Below are 16,634 nucleotides of genomic sequence, written 5' to 3'. Positions count from 1 at the left end.
TGAAGGCCGACCTGACCGGTCGAAAACCGTGCAATGAATGAATCACCTTCTGAAGACTCACTGGTACCTGAAAAGCTGCTTTCCGCTCTTTCACACATTTCGACAAGCGTACAGCGCGGCGGTGATTGCGACCCTTGGAGGACTTCGGCATGCTACGGACCCGGGCAGCTTGGCGAACCAATCCATGACGTCACTTTGGATTTTTTTTTTTTCTCTAAACTGCAAACGTTGTGTTATTCCAAAACCTGGCAAGCCCCGAAATTGGAAAACCTCAGACCTATTTCTCTAACCTCATGCATTGGAAAGCTTATGGAACGCGTAATCCAAACAAGGCTAACTAATTTCATGGAGAAAAACGACCTGTGGCCGCACGAGATGGTCGGGTTCCGACCGGGCTTGTGCACACAGGATGTAATGCTCCAATTACAACATGACATAATTGACTCGAAATCCAGAGACGCGAAGGTAATTCTAGCACTAGATCTAACAAAAGCATTTGACAACGTAAAACACCAGGCAATTCTCGCGGGACTACAGGAGTTAGGAGTCGGCAAGAGGACATATAATTACGTAATGGATTTCCTGACAAACAGGACGTTGAAACTAAAATTTCAAGACCTAGAATCCCGCACTGTCCACCTGGGAAGTAAAGGAACTCCGCAAGGCTCGGTGCTCTCCCCTTTCCTTTTTAACGTGGTGATGAGAGGCCTTCCTGCCGCTCTTAAAGTCATAAAAGACCTGAAGTTCAGCATTTACGCGGACGACGTTAATCTCTGGATGAACAATGGCAGCGATGGCAGCATAGAGGAACGCCTACAGGCGGCGGCGGACACCATTGTGTCCTACGCGGCCGAAAGGGGTCTTTCGTGCTCTCCGCAAAAATCCGAACTTTTCATATTTAATCCAAAATCAATGAGGTGCAAGGGCGACTTTAACGTAGAAATTAAGGTCGACGGCAAAACCGTACCAAGAGCCCAGCAAATCAGAATCCTCGGACTTTTTATTCAAGAGGACGGGTATAACGACGGAACGATAAAAAAAAAAACTCACTACCTACGCGACGCAAGTAACAGGAATATTTAGGAGGATTGCATTCAAAGGCAGAGGCCTCAAAGAGAGAAGCCTCTTGAGACTGATGCAGGCGTACGTAATAAGTCGAATATTCTATGCCACACCGTTCCTCAACATCAGGACCAATGAAAAAAATAAGATAGACGCACTCATCAGGCGTTGCGTGAAGAGGGCGCTGATTCTACCCATCTCCTCTTCTACGGAACGCCTGATAGAAATGGGAGTGCATAATAGCTGGACGGAACTTGCTGAAGCGGTGAGAATCGCCCAACATGAAAGATTAAGTAGGTCGAGCACAGGTCGAACCATCTTAGAATGGGTGGGTCGAAAAATAGATAGGGGCACAGCCGACAAGGTTGCCCTACCACCACAATGTCGCGAGAACATCATTGTCCGTCTTCTCCCCCGCAACATGCACCCAGAATACCACAAGGAGAGACGGGAGAAGAGAGCAGAAGCACTGGTTAAAAGTGCAAAAGAATTCAGAGTAAAAGAAGTTGCCTACGTAGACGCTGCAAGCGGCCGATCAGGGGCGGCAGTCGCCGCGGTAGTCGATGGTAGCGGCGCACCAGTCGTCTCCGCCACCATCCGAAGCAGAAATATAGACACGGCTGAAGAGGTCGCAATAGCGCTCGCTTGCGTCGGAACGAAGGCTAGATTGATCTTTAGCGACAGTAAAACTGCTCTCTGGAATATCGGAAAAGGCAGGGTCTCGCAAGAAGCCGCCCGAACTCTAAAAGCTGCAACTAAAATCGATCGCAAAATCACCCTAATTTGGGTCCCAGCACACACGTCCGTCCCTGGCAACGAGGCGGCCCATGATTTAGCCCGAGATCTCTACTTCCGGGCAAACGCGGAGCCGCCCGACTGCCAGATGATGGACGAACGTTTGCAAACCTATAAAGAAATAATCGAAAATTATAGATTAGGAAGACGTCTGATGCCGCCACCGGATCTTAGCTTAAATAATAAAGAGGCCATAGCCTGGCGGCGATTACAAGCCGGAAATTTCCCGAACCCTGTCTGGTTGTTTCACACCCAGATAGATGAGAGAAAAAACGATAAATGTAAAGCCTGCGAAGCGAGGGGGACCCTCGATCATATACTTTGGGAATGCCCTAAGACTCCGGGCGCTAGGGACAACATTAAAAGTAGAGAAGCCTGGGAAACCCTGCTGCGAAGCGAACGTCCCCGCTGACCAGCAGAAAGCCGTCCGCCTGGCGGCTGAGGCCGCGAATAACCAATGTATATTCGCCAGTCCTTAGTCGCGGAGGTTCCAGCCCCCGTTCCTCAGGCCTGCGTGCCAGGAGCGGGGAGTAGGGGGCCTCCTAAATCGGTGGAAATTAAAGTTTTAATCATCATCATCATTTTTTCTCTCTTTTAATTTTTTTTTTTCAGTCTCGTGTTGTGCATGTTATAGGAAGTTTGTTCAAACACGAAACCTCAATTAACACGAAAGGGTAGAAAAACCGCAGGAGTTGCTCTTTAAATGTGGATGGAGACTTGAAATTCGAACATTTTTTTCGTGCTAATACATTGCTTGGTGGAGTCAAACCGTCTATTTTCTTTTTTCGCAAGCAGCTTCCTCCCTGGCACGTACGGATGACTCGAAACAATGCGAACGTCATTAAGTGGTTTGCATAGGTTCGATAAGTCCTTTTTTTTTTTTTTTTTTTTCCGAGATGAAGCAAAACGCATCTGTCCTTCCTTTTCTTATTGCTCAACTGCACTGGTATTACCATTGTGTGAAAGGAGACAACTGGTATTGCGGCTCATCTTTGCGGAAAATATCGTTTCTTGAAACACTGGCAAAATAGGCATTGACCAAGCGCGGAATGTGCGTTCTCATTGAGAGTGCAAAACGCCTTCTCGGAAGAAGCCGACGTATGCATGTTCCTCGCAGATCGGCGCCGTGAGTGGACGGCGGCAGACGTATCGCGAAGTGCTGCAGGCCAGTTACCGGCTGGCGTGCAGCCTGCAGCGTCTAGGCCTGCAACCGGGAGACCTGGTGGGCGTTCGCTGCGGCCTCATCCTCGAGTTCCTTGTCACCGCGCTGGCAGTCATACGCGCCGGATGCACACTGCTCTCCATCCGCGGCGAGACACTCCGTGAGCTCCGTTTCCCTATGACCCAGATGGTGGGCAAGGCTGAGTGCTGGCGGTTTTAATAATTCCCTTCATTAGAATGTACATACATACGTTTCATGCCACGGGTTCCAACAGTTTCAACGGGAGCTATTTTGTTTGGTTTTGCTTTTATAAGGTTTAGCGTCCCAAAGCAACTTAGGCTGTGAGGTAAGTTGATTTGTTTGTATATTTGAGTGCTCTTAACTTTTATATATTAAGAAATATTTTGCTAATTTGTGGAAATATGCTTTGGCGATGGTTTTCTTCGTCCGCTTCAGCTACTTAGCGTGCGTGACAACTTCAAGTTGTTACGAGCGCGCCGCGCTCAATGGATAAAAATGAGAGGAGCTATATTCGTCACTCGTAAACAAAATAAAATAATGTAATAAGGGAGTAATTACTCATTGACATCTACCTAAGCGCAGCCGTACGGCTACAAAGGAAAGCTATGAAGCTTTTTCAGAAACTTCCTATTTAAATAAAAAAAATATATTCCACCAAAGTATATTCGACCATAATAAAATTTTGTCGCGTTTTATGGCTTGGGGGAGCTCGGCGAAGAAATCATCGCCAACGTATAAGCCTGCCGATACAACAGGAACGTCAAATTACAGCCGCAGCTGATTTCGTTCGCTCGAAGCACGGTTAAGAGCAGCACGATCATGGCGCGCGAATGCGGTTGTCACGTGGTTATTTTTGCAGTTGGGTGCCCAGTAATGCGAAAACATTTCTTTTCCTGCTGCCGTTCTATTGCTGCATGTTCGTTTTGTACTCATTTGCCGCCCTCCCGGTGCCTGGGAGCACTGACTTACACATGACGCAGAATGGATAGGCACCCTAGCGTGACTTTTACAGGGCGTGACTAATTGGTACCTGGTTAATTTCACTGGTAATCTTTATTAGTCTAATTTATTTTGTTCAACTAGTTCGATTAATTTAATTTCATTCTGTTCCTATAATTAACAACGTTCTTAATAGGCCCTTGAAATGCTGCTTATGGTAAAGTTCTAATGCGCGAAATCCATAGAGGTGGTCTTTGTGAGTACTCGAACGAAATTTAAAAAAAAATTGCGTGAGACCGATAATTTACAAATAATATTTTAAAAAGGCTCCTGGCGATCGCACGCAACCGATTAGGACGATACATTCCCGAGCGCAAACCTCCTCACTGACGTCAGTGGGGCTGCTGGGTGTGGTGTGTCCGCCCACTGGACGCTCACAAGTTACGCGGGCGGGACGGGGCGTGGTGGGGTGCCGTCGCGACTTTTTTTTTTTTTTTTCTTACGCCGCCCTACTTTGAGTTGGGGGGGGGGGGTGCGGGGGGGGGGGGGGGGGATAAGGAGCATGATTTTCGGTCGCTCATAGGCTCGATGCTAATGAAGCTAGCTTAAATATTTCTGCATTGCGAAGAGGACTGATGGGAAACCTATTCCTTGTGCATGTTTTATAATTTAAGTAATCAGCTTTTCATGGGCCCTTTAATTACTTCATCACTCCATTAACTAATCTCGTAATGGGCGACTGACAGTTCATGAGGACACGCTGTGGTGGCACATCTAGTGATAGGCCTTCTACACACCACTTATGATGTAATAACTGCTTTCGCAATAAAATATACACATTAGGCTTTTTTTATCGCAAATTACGGAATGAGGGTTTCTGAAGGTGCTCCAACTTTGAAAATCCCAATTATTATATGCCTAAAGTCAATATTTCTTAAGTTATTTAATTACCTTCATTATATAATTAAATAAATCCAAAATAAAATTTGCTTGTGGTGCGCAAGATAGCTGCCAGCAGTATGCAAATGGTTTCACTAGCCTGCCTCCAGTATTTTGCGCGAAGCGTGTACATCTCGTTCGGTCGAAAAGTCGTCGCGGCACCCCTGTTTCGGCTCGGGTGTTGACGTAAGTGCTCGGAACGTGGCAAGAAAAATGGAGGCCAGCACTTGATAGATAAGTGCTAAGTAACAAATAGGAAGTGCGATGGTTGATTGGGGGTAACCGCGAGCAGCTCAGCAACATCAGGAGCCGCCACTCAGGCGAAGCGGTGCAATGAGCGGTCACCATCACCGCTGTGTGAGACCAAGGGCGTTAGTGTTGCGCCATGTGTGCTATGCGGTGGGGCCTTCCCAGGCCAATGCGACTGCGCGGAACTGAGCTCCAGGAGGGGGCAGATGCCCCGTAACCGTAACCGCCTTCATGGCGCGTTGCGGCCCCTGTCCGGGTAGGACCATCGCCACAAAACAAAACTCTCCCCCCCCCCCCCCCCCCCCATTTCAGGAGGGGGAGGGGCCTTGCCGGGGGCGTCGGATGAATGATGATAGGCTGATGGATTATGTGCGATCCTGGGACGCGGCACCCACGGGTGCCAAGTCCCCTTCCTATCTGACAACGGCAATGCCGTAAATGATTGATTAATTATCGATAATTATAACAAATAACTAAAGACAGAAACAATAAAAACGAATTAAGAGTAGCAATAATACAATAAAAATAAACAGTAAAAAGAGCCCAATCATTGCATCGGAGTCTGTCGCCGATAAAAGACAGACAGACAGACAGACAGACAGACAGACAGACAGACAGACAGACAGACAGACAGACAGACAGACAGACAGACAGACAGACAGACAGAGACAGACAGACAGACAGACAGACAGACAGACAGACAGACAGACAGACAGACAGACAGACAGACAGACAGACAGACGGACGGACGGACAGACAGACAGACAGACAGACGGACGGACGGACGGACGGACGGACGGACGGGCTGGCAGGCAGGCAGGCAGGCAGGCAGGCAGGCAGGCAGGCGGGCGGGCGGGCGGACGGACGGACGGACGGACGGATTTATTGAAAAGAAAGACAGAGAAGTTGGCCGGAATTATTAAAATCCGGCCTGCTACTCTGCACTGGGGAAGGGGATGGGTGGCGATGTGGGAGAAGGCATATGAAAAAATATACGGGCACGACAGTTCGCTTTACAAGCGCGAATCGAGTCCGGTGACGCACAAAAAACGGCAAACTGCCTGGAAACCCTTCCCCTTGTCCTGCCAAGCGCCCAGCAGCGGTTCCTCTGACAGAAGCCTCTTGTCCAAACGCTTCAAGGAAACGGCTAGAACAGTTCTTTCACGCCCATACACTGAGCACACCACAGTCTCGGGGATGCCACAAGTTGAACGTTACGGGGAGTCCACCTGTCTAATCAAATGCAAGTATGTAAATGCCACGTTTAAACGCACTTTATTTAACAAGCATGCATGATGGCGCGCAATTTCACGCGGAACATAAAATGTTAATGTTCGATCGAGCCTTCTGTCGGGCGTCTGGCTGGTGCTCTCTAATATGAGCATTTATTGCTTGCGGACTTTAGACAGCGTGCAAGCGCACGCACTGAAAATATGCCTCGGACTGCCCAGATGCACATCTAACAAAGGCACAATTGAAGAGGCACATGCTCGCCCAATATCCATATACTTGTCACACGAACCACTTCGTGTATATTTACGAGCACTTACGCGACACCGTTTTCACCCACTCAGCAAGATTCTGGACGAGCGGCCGGACTGCAGTTTTACGAGTGCACTCCGCTGCCATCAGTCGCAAGTACCAACATGTAGTCCTGCCCAACCACCATGGGTGATGATAAACCAGTGGTGCACCTTCGTGTTCCCGCGGGATACTGAATAAATCAATGGTGCCACTTAGTGGGCTAAAACAACTTACTCTGGCGCACATCTGGTCAGAATGTCCTAATTGTAGTCACGTCTACACTGACGGATCTGTGTCAGCACAGGCATCCGTTGCAGGTCATAAATGCTCAGAAAAAAAGACTCTACATTTCCTTTTGGGATATACTTCTACGTCAACCGCTGCTGAACTTGTAGCCCTTCGGGAATCTATTCGCTGCATATGTTGGGAATCCTCTCAAAATCGGTGTATATTCACGGACTCAAAGACTGCACTACCAATTTTAGAAATTTTCTTACCCCACACCGCCTACCAGTCTCTGGCACTAAACGTTATTGAGCTTGTTACATCTGCCCGACTGCAAGGCCATAGGATAATGTTTCAATGGATCTCTGCCCACTGCGGGTTCCATGGGAATGAACCGGCAGATGTTGAAGCAAAAAGTGCCCCATTAATGGCCTCCAAACAGCTGTGCCTTTTTTAGGAACAGCTTACTGGGCCGATAAAAAAAAACCGAGTCGTGCCGTAGTCCGTCAAGAGTAAAGAATTGAAAGTGGTCAGTCATTGTGTCGTAGTTCGTCATACTAAATGTGCTGAGTCATTGCGTTGTACGCCATCGTAGGTAAAAATAAAAAGAAAAGACAGATGAAGCAAACGAACGCACTCCATGGCGTCTATTCTTCGCGACTTACGCATCATGGGACAAGCGCGCAGTATTTGACCTTTTGCGCTAAACATTGCACATGACACTGCATTTCGGCTCCGAGTAAGCTACAGCCGAGCGAGGAACTAAAAGCCTAGTTTTCGCTTTTTTTCTCTTCAGCGGCCATTATGCTGCCTTACAGAAAAATAGAAAATAAATTCAGAAAAGGAACGTTTTGCGGTCACGGATGCGGCCTGATTTTTGGGGCTGCAACGCATGACACTACGAGTCTGCTGCGGATATAACTGATTTTATTGCGCAGTTATACGCCCTCCGAAAATTGGCCAACGATAACGCACTCGTTAATGTGAAATTCTAGCGCAGCTCTTCAGGTATATGGTTTTGCCATATGCTGAAGTAAAGAATTTGGATTTAAAAGAACTTGTTGACGGCCTAGATGGTTTTCAGCTTCAGACGGCATTCTTAGCGCAGAAACACACACACGCACACGAGAGAATAGGAAGGACACGGGAAGCGCCTGTCCCGTGTCCTTCCTTTTCTCTAGTGTGCGTGTGTGTTTTTCTGCGCTAAGAATGCGGTCTGAAAAAGAATTTGGAAGAGATGTATATATGTGTGTGCAACTAAATCATATACTATATGTTTGCCCACATATAACCATCGTTAAATTGACACTCATTTCCCAGTTCTTGATTGTTATAACGAATGCGCCAGCCTGACAACTTACATTTGTGCCCGGCCGCAATTCTGAGCCTAGGTGTAATGCTCCGTATCCATCCGCAGCTATGTTGCTCTAAAGAGTGATACACAGCAGAGAAAAGCGAGAGGCGACGGCGCGGCGGGAATCATGAAATCGCGGAAGCTGCGCTGACGTCCAACAGTCCACCGTCCACCCATCCTGCCTCTAAAATAGTCTATTGGAAGCCAATGAAGAATTTTGTCCATCCATCCATGAGAGAAAAGCGAGATTAGACACTCGATTGTCCCGAGCGGCACTTCTCGGCCACTGACGACATAGTAGAGAATCCTTTCACGGCAAGGGCGCGTGGAGGAGAAAAGGGTCGGCATCGGGTGAGAACTCGTACGTTAGAGCGCGGGAACTGTGTTAGCTTTGTTTTTGCTGCGTGGGACTGACTCAGAGGAGTTTCAAATGGCCAAAGCCCTAAACTCGGGCCGGGCAGGATACGGGCTTTCGGGCTGGCCCAAGCCCGTGTGCACCTATGCGGTCTCGAGTAGTGCGCGGGCGACCTGGACGCGCTTCTCTTCGTACGATATTTCACCAGCAAAAACTGCGGCTTGGACCCTCTCCCCTGCCCTCACCGTACCCTACTTCACCGGTTTCCATGTACCTTTCTTCCGTCGCCATAACCTCCTCAAAACAACCTTCTCCTTTCACGGTAGACATCTTCCGGTTGTGCATTCCTTTGCTCTCACCATACCCCCAAACCACTAATCCCCCCAGATACCCCTGCCACCCACTCCCCTAATTGCGGGTAGCCGTGACAGGTGTCCGGCTACGCCGACAATTACTACGACGACTACGACAACGACAGGGAATCCAGGAACGGGAACCCAATGGAGAGTTGTTCTCTAAGACGCTGTGCCAAAATTTGTCCAAACTCTTTGGGGCATATGGAAGGTTTGGGGGTCGGAAAAAGACGCAAAAAAAAAATGGTAGGAAAATTTCTGGAGGAGGCTAGCTGGAAACAAAGCGAGGTCCGGGTAACTTGGTTAAGGGGATATAACGGCTAGTCTCAGATTTACTTCATGAAAGGTTCGCTTCTCAGGCAGAGTGCCTGTATGCGAACGGCCGTGGTACTACTACTCCGTCGATGAAGGATAAAGAAGATAACGGCAATACTCAGATTGGAATTGAGAAATATGCATTATACTAGGCGCGTTGGCACGTGACTACCAAAATGTATCCATTTTTTAATAGTTAAATTCGTTTCATTTAGCTTTCAGCGACAGTTCAGGAAATAGTGCGATATTTTTTTAGCTGAATTATAAGACGAGCCTATGCACTGAAGAAAGGAATACACCGCAGGAGAGCACACCGCAGAGCTGTGGAACCCGGTACATATTTTTGCTCAGGTAAATACAGTCAGTGTATAAAGGAGGCTATGATACAGTTCGAGAGCATATGTATCAAGGGGTTGCATGGTTGCGTTTTCTCTACGGATATATACATGCCTTTTCTAATGTTTTGCACTGGAAAGCAGCCTAATTCTCGTTCCGCTATCTATCACTACAACAGACAGACAAAGTAGTAGCACGCGTTCTTTTCTGCGTCGTTCTAAGGTTAGGCAAGAGCTCATTTGACTTACACGGACAGAACGTCCTCCTCCTTGAATAGCGGTGCCAGAAATAATGGACTGCACTAAGTACCTTTTGTACTTTGGCGATTGCAAAATACGCGAGCGCGAAAGTGTGGGAGATAATGAACATTTGGGGCCCTTTCTTTGCCCTTATGCAAGCGGCCAGGCGCATAAAGAATTCGCTATTAGGAATTATGAGGATAGGATGCTGGCGCATTCGCTCTCCGGTGCTCTTCTGTTTCGGCTCATATTGGACGTCGGAAACCAATCCTGTTGTTTTTCTCTCTTTCTCTTTTTTACTCTGTTCATCGCTTACCGTTCCATGCATCGCATCAGAGGTGCAGGGCAATGAAGAAAAGTCTCAAAACGACCGGCCAAGCGAAGAGCGAGAAATGAGAAAAGTAATCTTATACCCTTGTGTACTAATTAAAGTAATTCCCATGTCACTCCTTGACCCCCCGTTCGCGTGGCGTTTGTTTTCGTTTTTTTTTTCTTTTCTCTCACTTATAAAGTGGCGGGTCAATTAAGATAATTCACGGTCTATAATGACCATAAAAAAAATGCACATTACTTGAGCGCAATTATTTGGCGTGACTGGCAGAGATCGGATGTCTTGTACAAAGTCGCACAAAGCACGACGGGAAGCTCTTTGCTGTGGAGATATGAATCTCCAAGTAACGTTTGTTTTGAAGGATAGGTCTGAGGCTTGCGCGCCTGCTGCCTTGCACTTGCAGGAGAGTTCAAGTACCAGCTGGAAGACTCAAAACCATCGCTGGTGTTCGCCGAACCCGAGCACTGCTCAAGGATGATCGAGGCAGCCAAGGGCCTCAGTAATTTCAAGGTTAGAAAAACAAAACACTCTCCTTACCTGCTGGTGCCTTTGTGCCGAGCACAAAGGACTCGGGGCAAAGATATATTCATCTTTCAAGCGGCGGTCGCATGCATCTTCAGTGACAGCGAAACGCTCCATGCGCAGTAAGCAGCTTTCTTGTCCAGCTTTTATAAAAATGCGCACATGAGCTGTGATTGGAAAATTTGTTCATGCTTAAGCTGTAACAGTTAATTGTAGAAGTAATATATTCGCTATCAATTAAAGAGAGTGTATGCTATGTGTATACTACAAAAAGCAATGTCCAGGTCTTTCCAGACCATAAATCACAGGAAAAGAATTTGTTTTCACCCGCGTACATTTAGAGACAACGAAGGGGCGGAATATCTTCCAGTGCGACTATTTTGCGGCCGTTGTGCACACAACGCCTTCCCGCAGGGCGTCGTGTCGTTCGGCGAGTGCGAAGGGTGCACGTCGTACGAAGAGCTGGTGGCCGAGGGCGAGGCGACAACGTTGCGCGAGCCGGTGCTTGACCCCCGCGAGGCCGTCATGGTGATCACCTACTCAGGCGGTACCACGGGACCGCCAAAAGGCGTCATGCTCACGCACCACAACTTCGTCGCCACCCAGATCATGTGGGATGCGTACGTATTTCAGAATTCGGGACAATTTACCCAACTCATCACTGTGCATAAAAAAAAAAACGGGGAATTCGCAACATGTCTCGGCCGCGCTGTTTTCAGTTTGTGACGTAGCGCGCACACTGTTCTGTCGCAGTGTGTTCTTCCCCGGCGTCAAAGTGGCCGTCATTTTGTAGCCCATCATGGCGAAATACAGCACACGAATCTAATGGTCTTATCACCACTTGTTCTGGACTGCACAGCTGCAGCTACGGGCTGAACAATAAAATGACGCCCATAACATCACCTGAATACCCCTTTTCGTGCAGCGTTTTTTCGTGTATATAGGCTTATTACAGACGTGCTGAGAACGATTCGGTCGGCAAAGCTGCGATGGACGTCACGTTGGGCTCAGTCCACTATATATGTATTATTCCCAAGTCGTATTAGTATTCACATGAAAGCTACTTTATATGGTAGCATTGATATTTGCAGGTCACCATGAATTGTACCTGCCTATGTACCGGTCGCTTGTTCAGAGTGGTTGTGCTCTGAGCGTTTTCACAGGTCATACATTCTGCGTTTGTAACCAATGGTGATGTGCTACACTTAGTTCAACAGATTTGTAAAGTATAAAAGCCATCTGAGTAACTGACTAATGCACACTAGAGAACGAAGACTACTGCAGACGCATTGGCACGAGCTAACGGCGCAGGTGGACGGCCACACTACCAGTGGCCAACGCACGCGTGGTGCGCCCTGTGACATTGGACTGGATGCCGCCGGTACACCTGTCGGGTGTTGTCACGGTGCTCGGAAACTGCCTTCGGGGTTGCACTCAAGTGCTACTGTCCTCCACCGAGACCGAGGATATCTTCGCCGCCATCGAGAAGTATGGCGTAAGTCGACGGCTTTCTTGTAATTCGCAGATTGCGCAATTCCTCGTAATACGAAGGAATGCGTGTGCGGAGGTCAGAAAATAAAGATAAATTGGTTCATAAGTAATGAAAGGCGCAGTAACTAACCCACTCTCGGTGACACCTCAACCGTACATAAAGGGGCCTCACTCAAATATCGTGTTCGGGTGGGGCGCGCGCTCACACACGTGATCGCTTTACCCCGCTGCGGTGTGCCTGGCCATGCCTCGTGCATGCTATTCCCGGGTCAAATCATGCGAACTGTGACGAGACTCTGCGATATATAAATGCGCTATCAAGCTTAGTAACTCAATCAGGCTGGAGGAGACAGCATTACCCAACGTACTTCGCTTCACAAACTGTTCGCAGGACCATACGAAAAATAAGGGCGATCTGGGCCAACCAAGTTGGCGCCCATTACGTAGCTGCGCTCTCAACGTGTGTACGTGGCCGTGCTCCTGCGTATCACCCTGATTGGCCCAGATCACCCTTGCCTACCGTAGTGCTGCGAATAGCTTCCTCCTCCGCACTATTCCGGATTCTGATAAACAGCGTCTATTAGAGCTTATGAATGAGAATTGGCAGTAGAGGAAAAAAAAATGAAATCCTGTGTGAGCGAACTTCTCCTTGATGCTTACGAATCCCCCAACATAAAGGACCCTAACTGCATTAAATGCATATCTGGGTAAAAATAGACGTCAAGAAAGCATTCGACTATCGTTACCACGACCACATATTTGCCTCATTTGATTCGACAGATTGCGAGACTAACATGCACAACGATCTCTGATACTTCATTCACGTCTTCATGCTAAATTTCAGGTCATATCCAAGTCCTTTCCTATTTTCTTAAATTTGAACATGTTCTCTTTATCATAGGAACTAGCTTCGATATCCAACCTTTAGTGCATCACATATTGAGACGATGTCATTCTGTGATGTGCAATGGGTTCACATGTGGTGTTAAACGCATATTTTTAGACAACCCTGGGTGCAATCGGCATCCACGCTAAAAGCAGGTTCCTTCTCGCAGGCACCAGAAAAACCAGTACTCCTACTGCTATCCAGAAACCCGTATCATTTAGCGTTGTCACAATATCATGTTACGCTCACTCTGGGCAACTTTCCTGTTTCCGTATATTTACCTCCTGCAAAGCCGATTCCCCCATTTCCTCCTCATCGGCATTGGCCGTTCATGAGGCCAAATTCAGCGCCATACAATTACTCATATATTGCGCAGTCGCCGAACACTCAGGCTACAAAGAGAATCACGCCGGACAACTCGCTCTAAGAAAGTTTCTCAACTGCCTTCCTTATATATCAATCCACCCCCGACACAACAAGCTTTCTCCGCTCTACACACTTCGTGCAAAGCTAGCCTTAACCCTTCCTCTTCAACCACCTACGCAACGCACGTCTCTTTAACACCGGTCATATATACCTTTATACAGATAGGCCAATAGCCCGACTTTCCACCCCCGGTCATTGAGGCAGGTGGATACTAGAGAGATTTAGCACACCGTGATCCGCGATCCGCTACCGTGGACCGCCACCGCGCTTTCCATTGCGCATGCCCAGATCACTTTGATGCCGATAGATGGCGCCACATACTTGATGTCGGCACATTGACCTGGCGCATCGGAACCAATCAGCTTGAACGCCCCGCCCACGAGCGGTAGAGTGTCACGGTGGCGGATCGCGGATCACGGTATGCTAAATCTCTCTACTATCGCATATCCTCCCGAATTCCGGGGAACTGTCCTCGACCATACATAAATGTCATCAGGCGGTATTCGAATAAAATCATCGCCCCCCAATATTTATTTATTTTATTTATTTATCACATACTGCGGACCAAACATGGTCCAAGCAGGAGAGGCACGGTATAAAAGAAAGTACAAAAAACTGACCCTGGACAGCATTGGTATTGACAGAACACGCTCAAAAAAGAAAAGAAAAAAAATATATATATATGCACAACAGCGGTGGCCTATACGATGCCTTTCACACAAAGACCAGTGAATCCTCTACCATATCCAACATTACTCGATGCTATCAGCTTCACTGGCCCGTTCTCAAAACCCTCTGATATCTTCAAGCTGGACCTCCTCGGCATTATCCAATCCAATCCAATCCAATCTTTTCTTTCACTTTCTCCTTCTTTGGCTTTACGGATTTTCAGCAGGCCCTAAGAGCTTTCCATCGTATAGAATCCTTCCATTAGATTCCAGCACACCACTAGACGGTACATTCGTGCCGTTGCCGCCACACCCTGTAACCCTTCGGTGAATTCCTGGTCATATGGGGGTCATGGTACTAAGCTAGCCCATCAACTCTTCCTAGCAACTAATCATCGCGCACCTGTGATGTCATGGTCAAGCCTACCGACTATGAACGAGGGGGTGATCACCAGGCTACATTATACACACGTGCGATCACATCTAGCTAATCTTAATGCCCCGCATCCCTCCTTGTGGTATCTCACGACTGTATGATAATCAGCAAGTGTGAGATAATAGAGGCACAAATTAAGACATTAATGATTAAGCGAATGGCAAAGTGTATGTAAGAGACTCGCAAGGTGAGTCGAAGGTACGGGATACATAACGATTGTCTCGCGTCATATACCCTTAAAGGCGAAGTTTAAGTGTCCCGCAGGTTTTTTTTTCGCCCTGCACTAGGTGGGGTGCACTGTTGTAATATGCCTCCAAACGCTTAGAAACGCTTTTTGAGGGTCATATAGCCGGAACATTTCATTTGTCGTTTGGTATGCGCCGTTTGGCTTGCGTCATACTTCAAGAAGGGCTGTCCAATCCTGTCCTTCTTTCATCCAGTGCATGCACGATATTTGTTTTCCAGTTAACACTTATCCGAATTTGGAAACTTTGGTTTTAAAGCGATCTTGTTATTTCCAGCTCAGCTGTTTATTACGCTGTTTATTAGTGTTAAGGTTTAATACAATTTCCGAGAAACAATCGGGTTGTGTACCATACGACTGGAAAATTGCGCGTCATACCCATTTTCAAATCTGGTGATGCCTCTCTGCCATCAAATTACAGACCAATTTCTTTAACCAATATAAGCTGCAAATTGCTAGAACACATAATCTCCTCCGCCATAATGGGTCATCTGGTGAAGCATAACTTCTTTTTTCCCAATCAGCACGGCTTCCTACATGGTAGGTCTTGCGAAACACAACTGTTTGAATTGGTTACTGACCTTCATCATGCTGTTCATGTGCACTCTAAAATAGACGCCGTATTTATAGATTTCGCCAAAGCATTCGACAAAGTCCCACACATACGTCTAATAAAGAAGCTTGAAAATTTAAACATAAATTATAAGGTTATTTGTTGGATAAGGAGTTTTTTGGCTAATCGCTATCAATCAGTCTTTGTTAACAGCCATTCTTCCTCCCACTCCCCCGTTAAATCTGGAGTGCCGCAAGGGTCTGTACTCGGACCTATCTTGTTCTTAGTTTATATAAATGATATCAGTAATAACCTAAATTCCACGGTCAGATTATTTGCTGATGATTGTGTGGTATACAGACAGATAACTGATCTTTCAGACTGTACTCATTTACAATCAGACATTGATAAGATCAACAATTGGTGCACACAATGGCAAATGGAAATTAGCACCTCAAAAACAAAACTTGTCAGATTTACCACAACATCTAACACCGAACCATTCCATTACACTTTGAACAACGTGCGTATTGAATCGGTACCCATCATAAAGTATTTAGGTGTACATTTAGCATCAGACCTTTCATGGAACTGTCACTTAGATACGGTCATCAATAAGGCTTCCAAAACACTCGGCTTCCTCAGACGCAACCTGCGATTAGCTAGACACAAAGCTATTAGCATACACCACATTAGTGCGCTCTAAATTGGAGTACGCCTCTTTAATTTGGAACCCTCATCAAGCATACCTAGTAACAAAATTGGAGTCTCTGCAAAATAAAGCCGCCCGTTTCATATCTAAAAACTATTCGCGATCAGCAAGTATAACTGAAATAAAAACAGCCCTCAACTTACCTCTTCTTGAAAGACGGAGAATGTTTTCCTTACTGTCCTTTTTCTACAAATTATATTATAGTAATTCTTCCTTTGCGTTGTATCATATCACGCCGGCTCATCATGTATTCCCACGCATTGATCACCAACTGAAAGTGAAACCCATCTTTGCTCGAACCAATCTGTTCTTTCACTCGCCTCTCCTCCTCGCCATCCGTCAATGGAATCTGCTGCCTGCCACCACTGCATCTTCCAGTGATTATGAAACGTTTGTAACCGGACTAAAAAATCACTTCGAGCTGTAACCTTTATCTTTGCATTTCTTTTTTATGTTCGCATTAAAGCGCTGCTCTTCGAAAAACGTGAATATTAGGT

The 16,634-nt window shown here is 47.0% G+C and overlaps 1 protein-coding gene and 1 pseudogene across 1 annotated transcript in view; both read left to right on the top strand.

The window, feature by feature from the left end:
- The window catches only part of LOC146205445 (luciferin 4-monooxygenase-like), a 51,501-nt gene that overhangs the window by 21,316 nt on the left and 13,551 nt on the right, over window positions 1-16,634 (top strand). Inside the window, exons 2-5 of the mRNA XM_084586919.1 lie at window positions 2,975-3,179; window positions 10,603-10,709; window positions 11,136-11,341; window positions 12,033-12,216. Of these exons, the coding sequence (XP_084443045.1) occupies window positions 2,975-3,179; window positions 10,603-10,709; window positions 11,136-11,341; window positions 12,033-12,216 (702 nt within the window). The remainder of the gene's footprint in view (window positions 1-2,974; window positions 3,180-10,602; window positions 10,710-11,135; window positions 11,342-12,032; window positions 12,217-16,634) is intronic.
- On the top strand, window positions 15,865-16,564 carry LOC146205446 (uncharacterized; annotated as a pseudogene).

This window comes from Amblyomma maculatum, chromosome 1 (genome assembly GCF_055883805.1).
Source record: "Amblyomma maculatum isolate TAMU_Amacu chromosome 1, ASM5588380v1, whole genome shotgun sequence".
NCBI classification, from domain to species: Eukaryota; Metazoa; Arthropoda; class Arachnida; order Ixodida; family Ixodidae; genus Amblyomma; species Amblyomma maculatum.
Note: the sequence above shows the minus strand (reverse complement) of the source record. Positions and strands in the feature narration are given on the sequence as shown.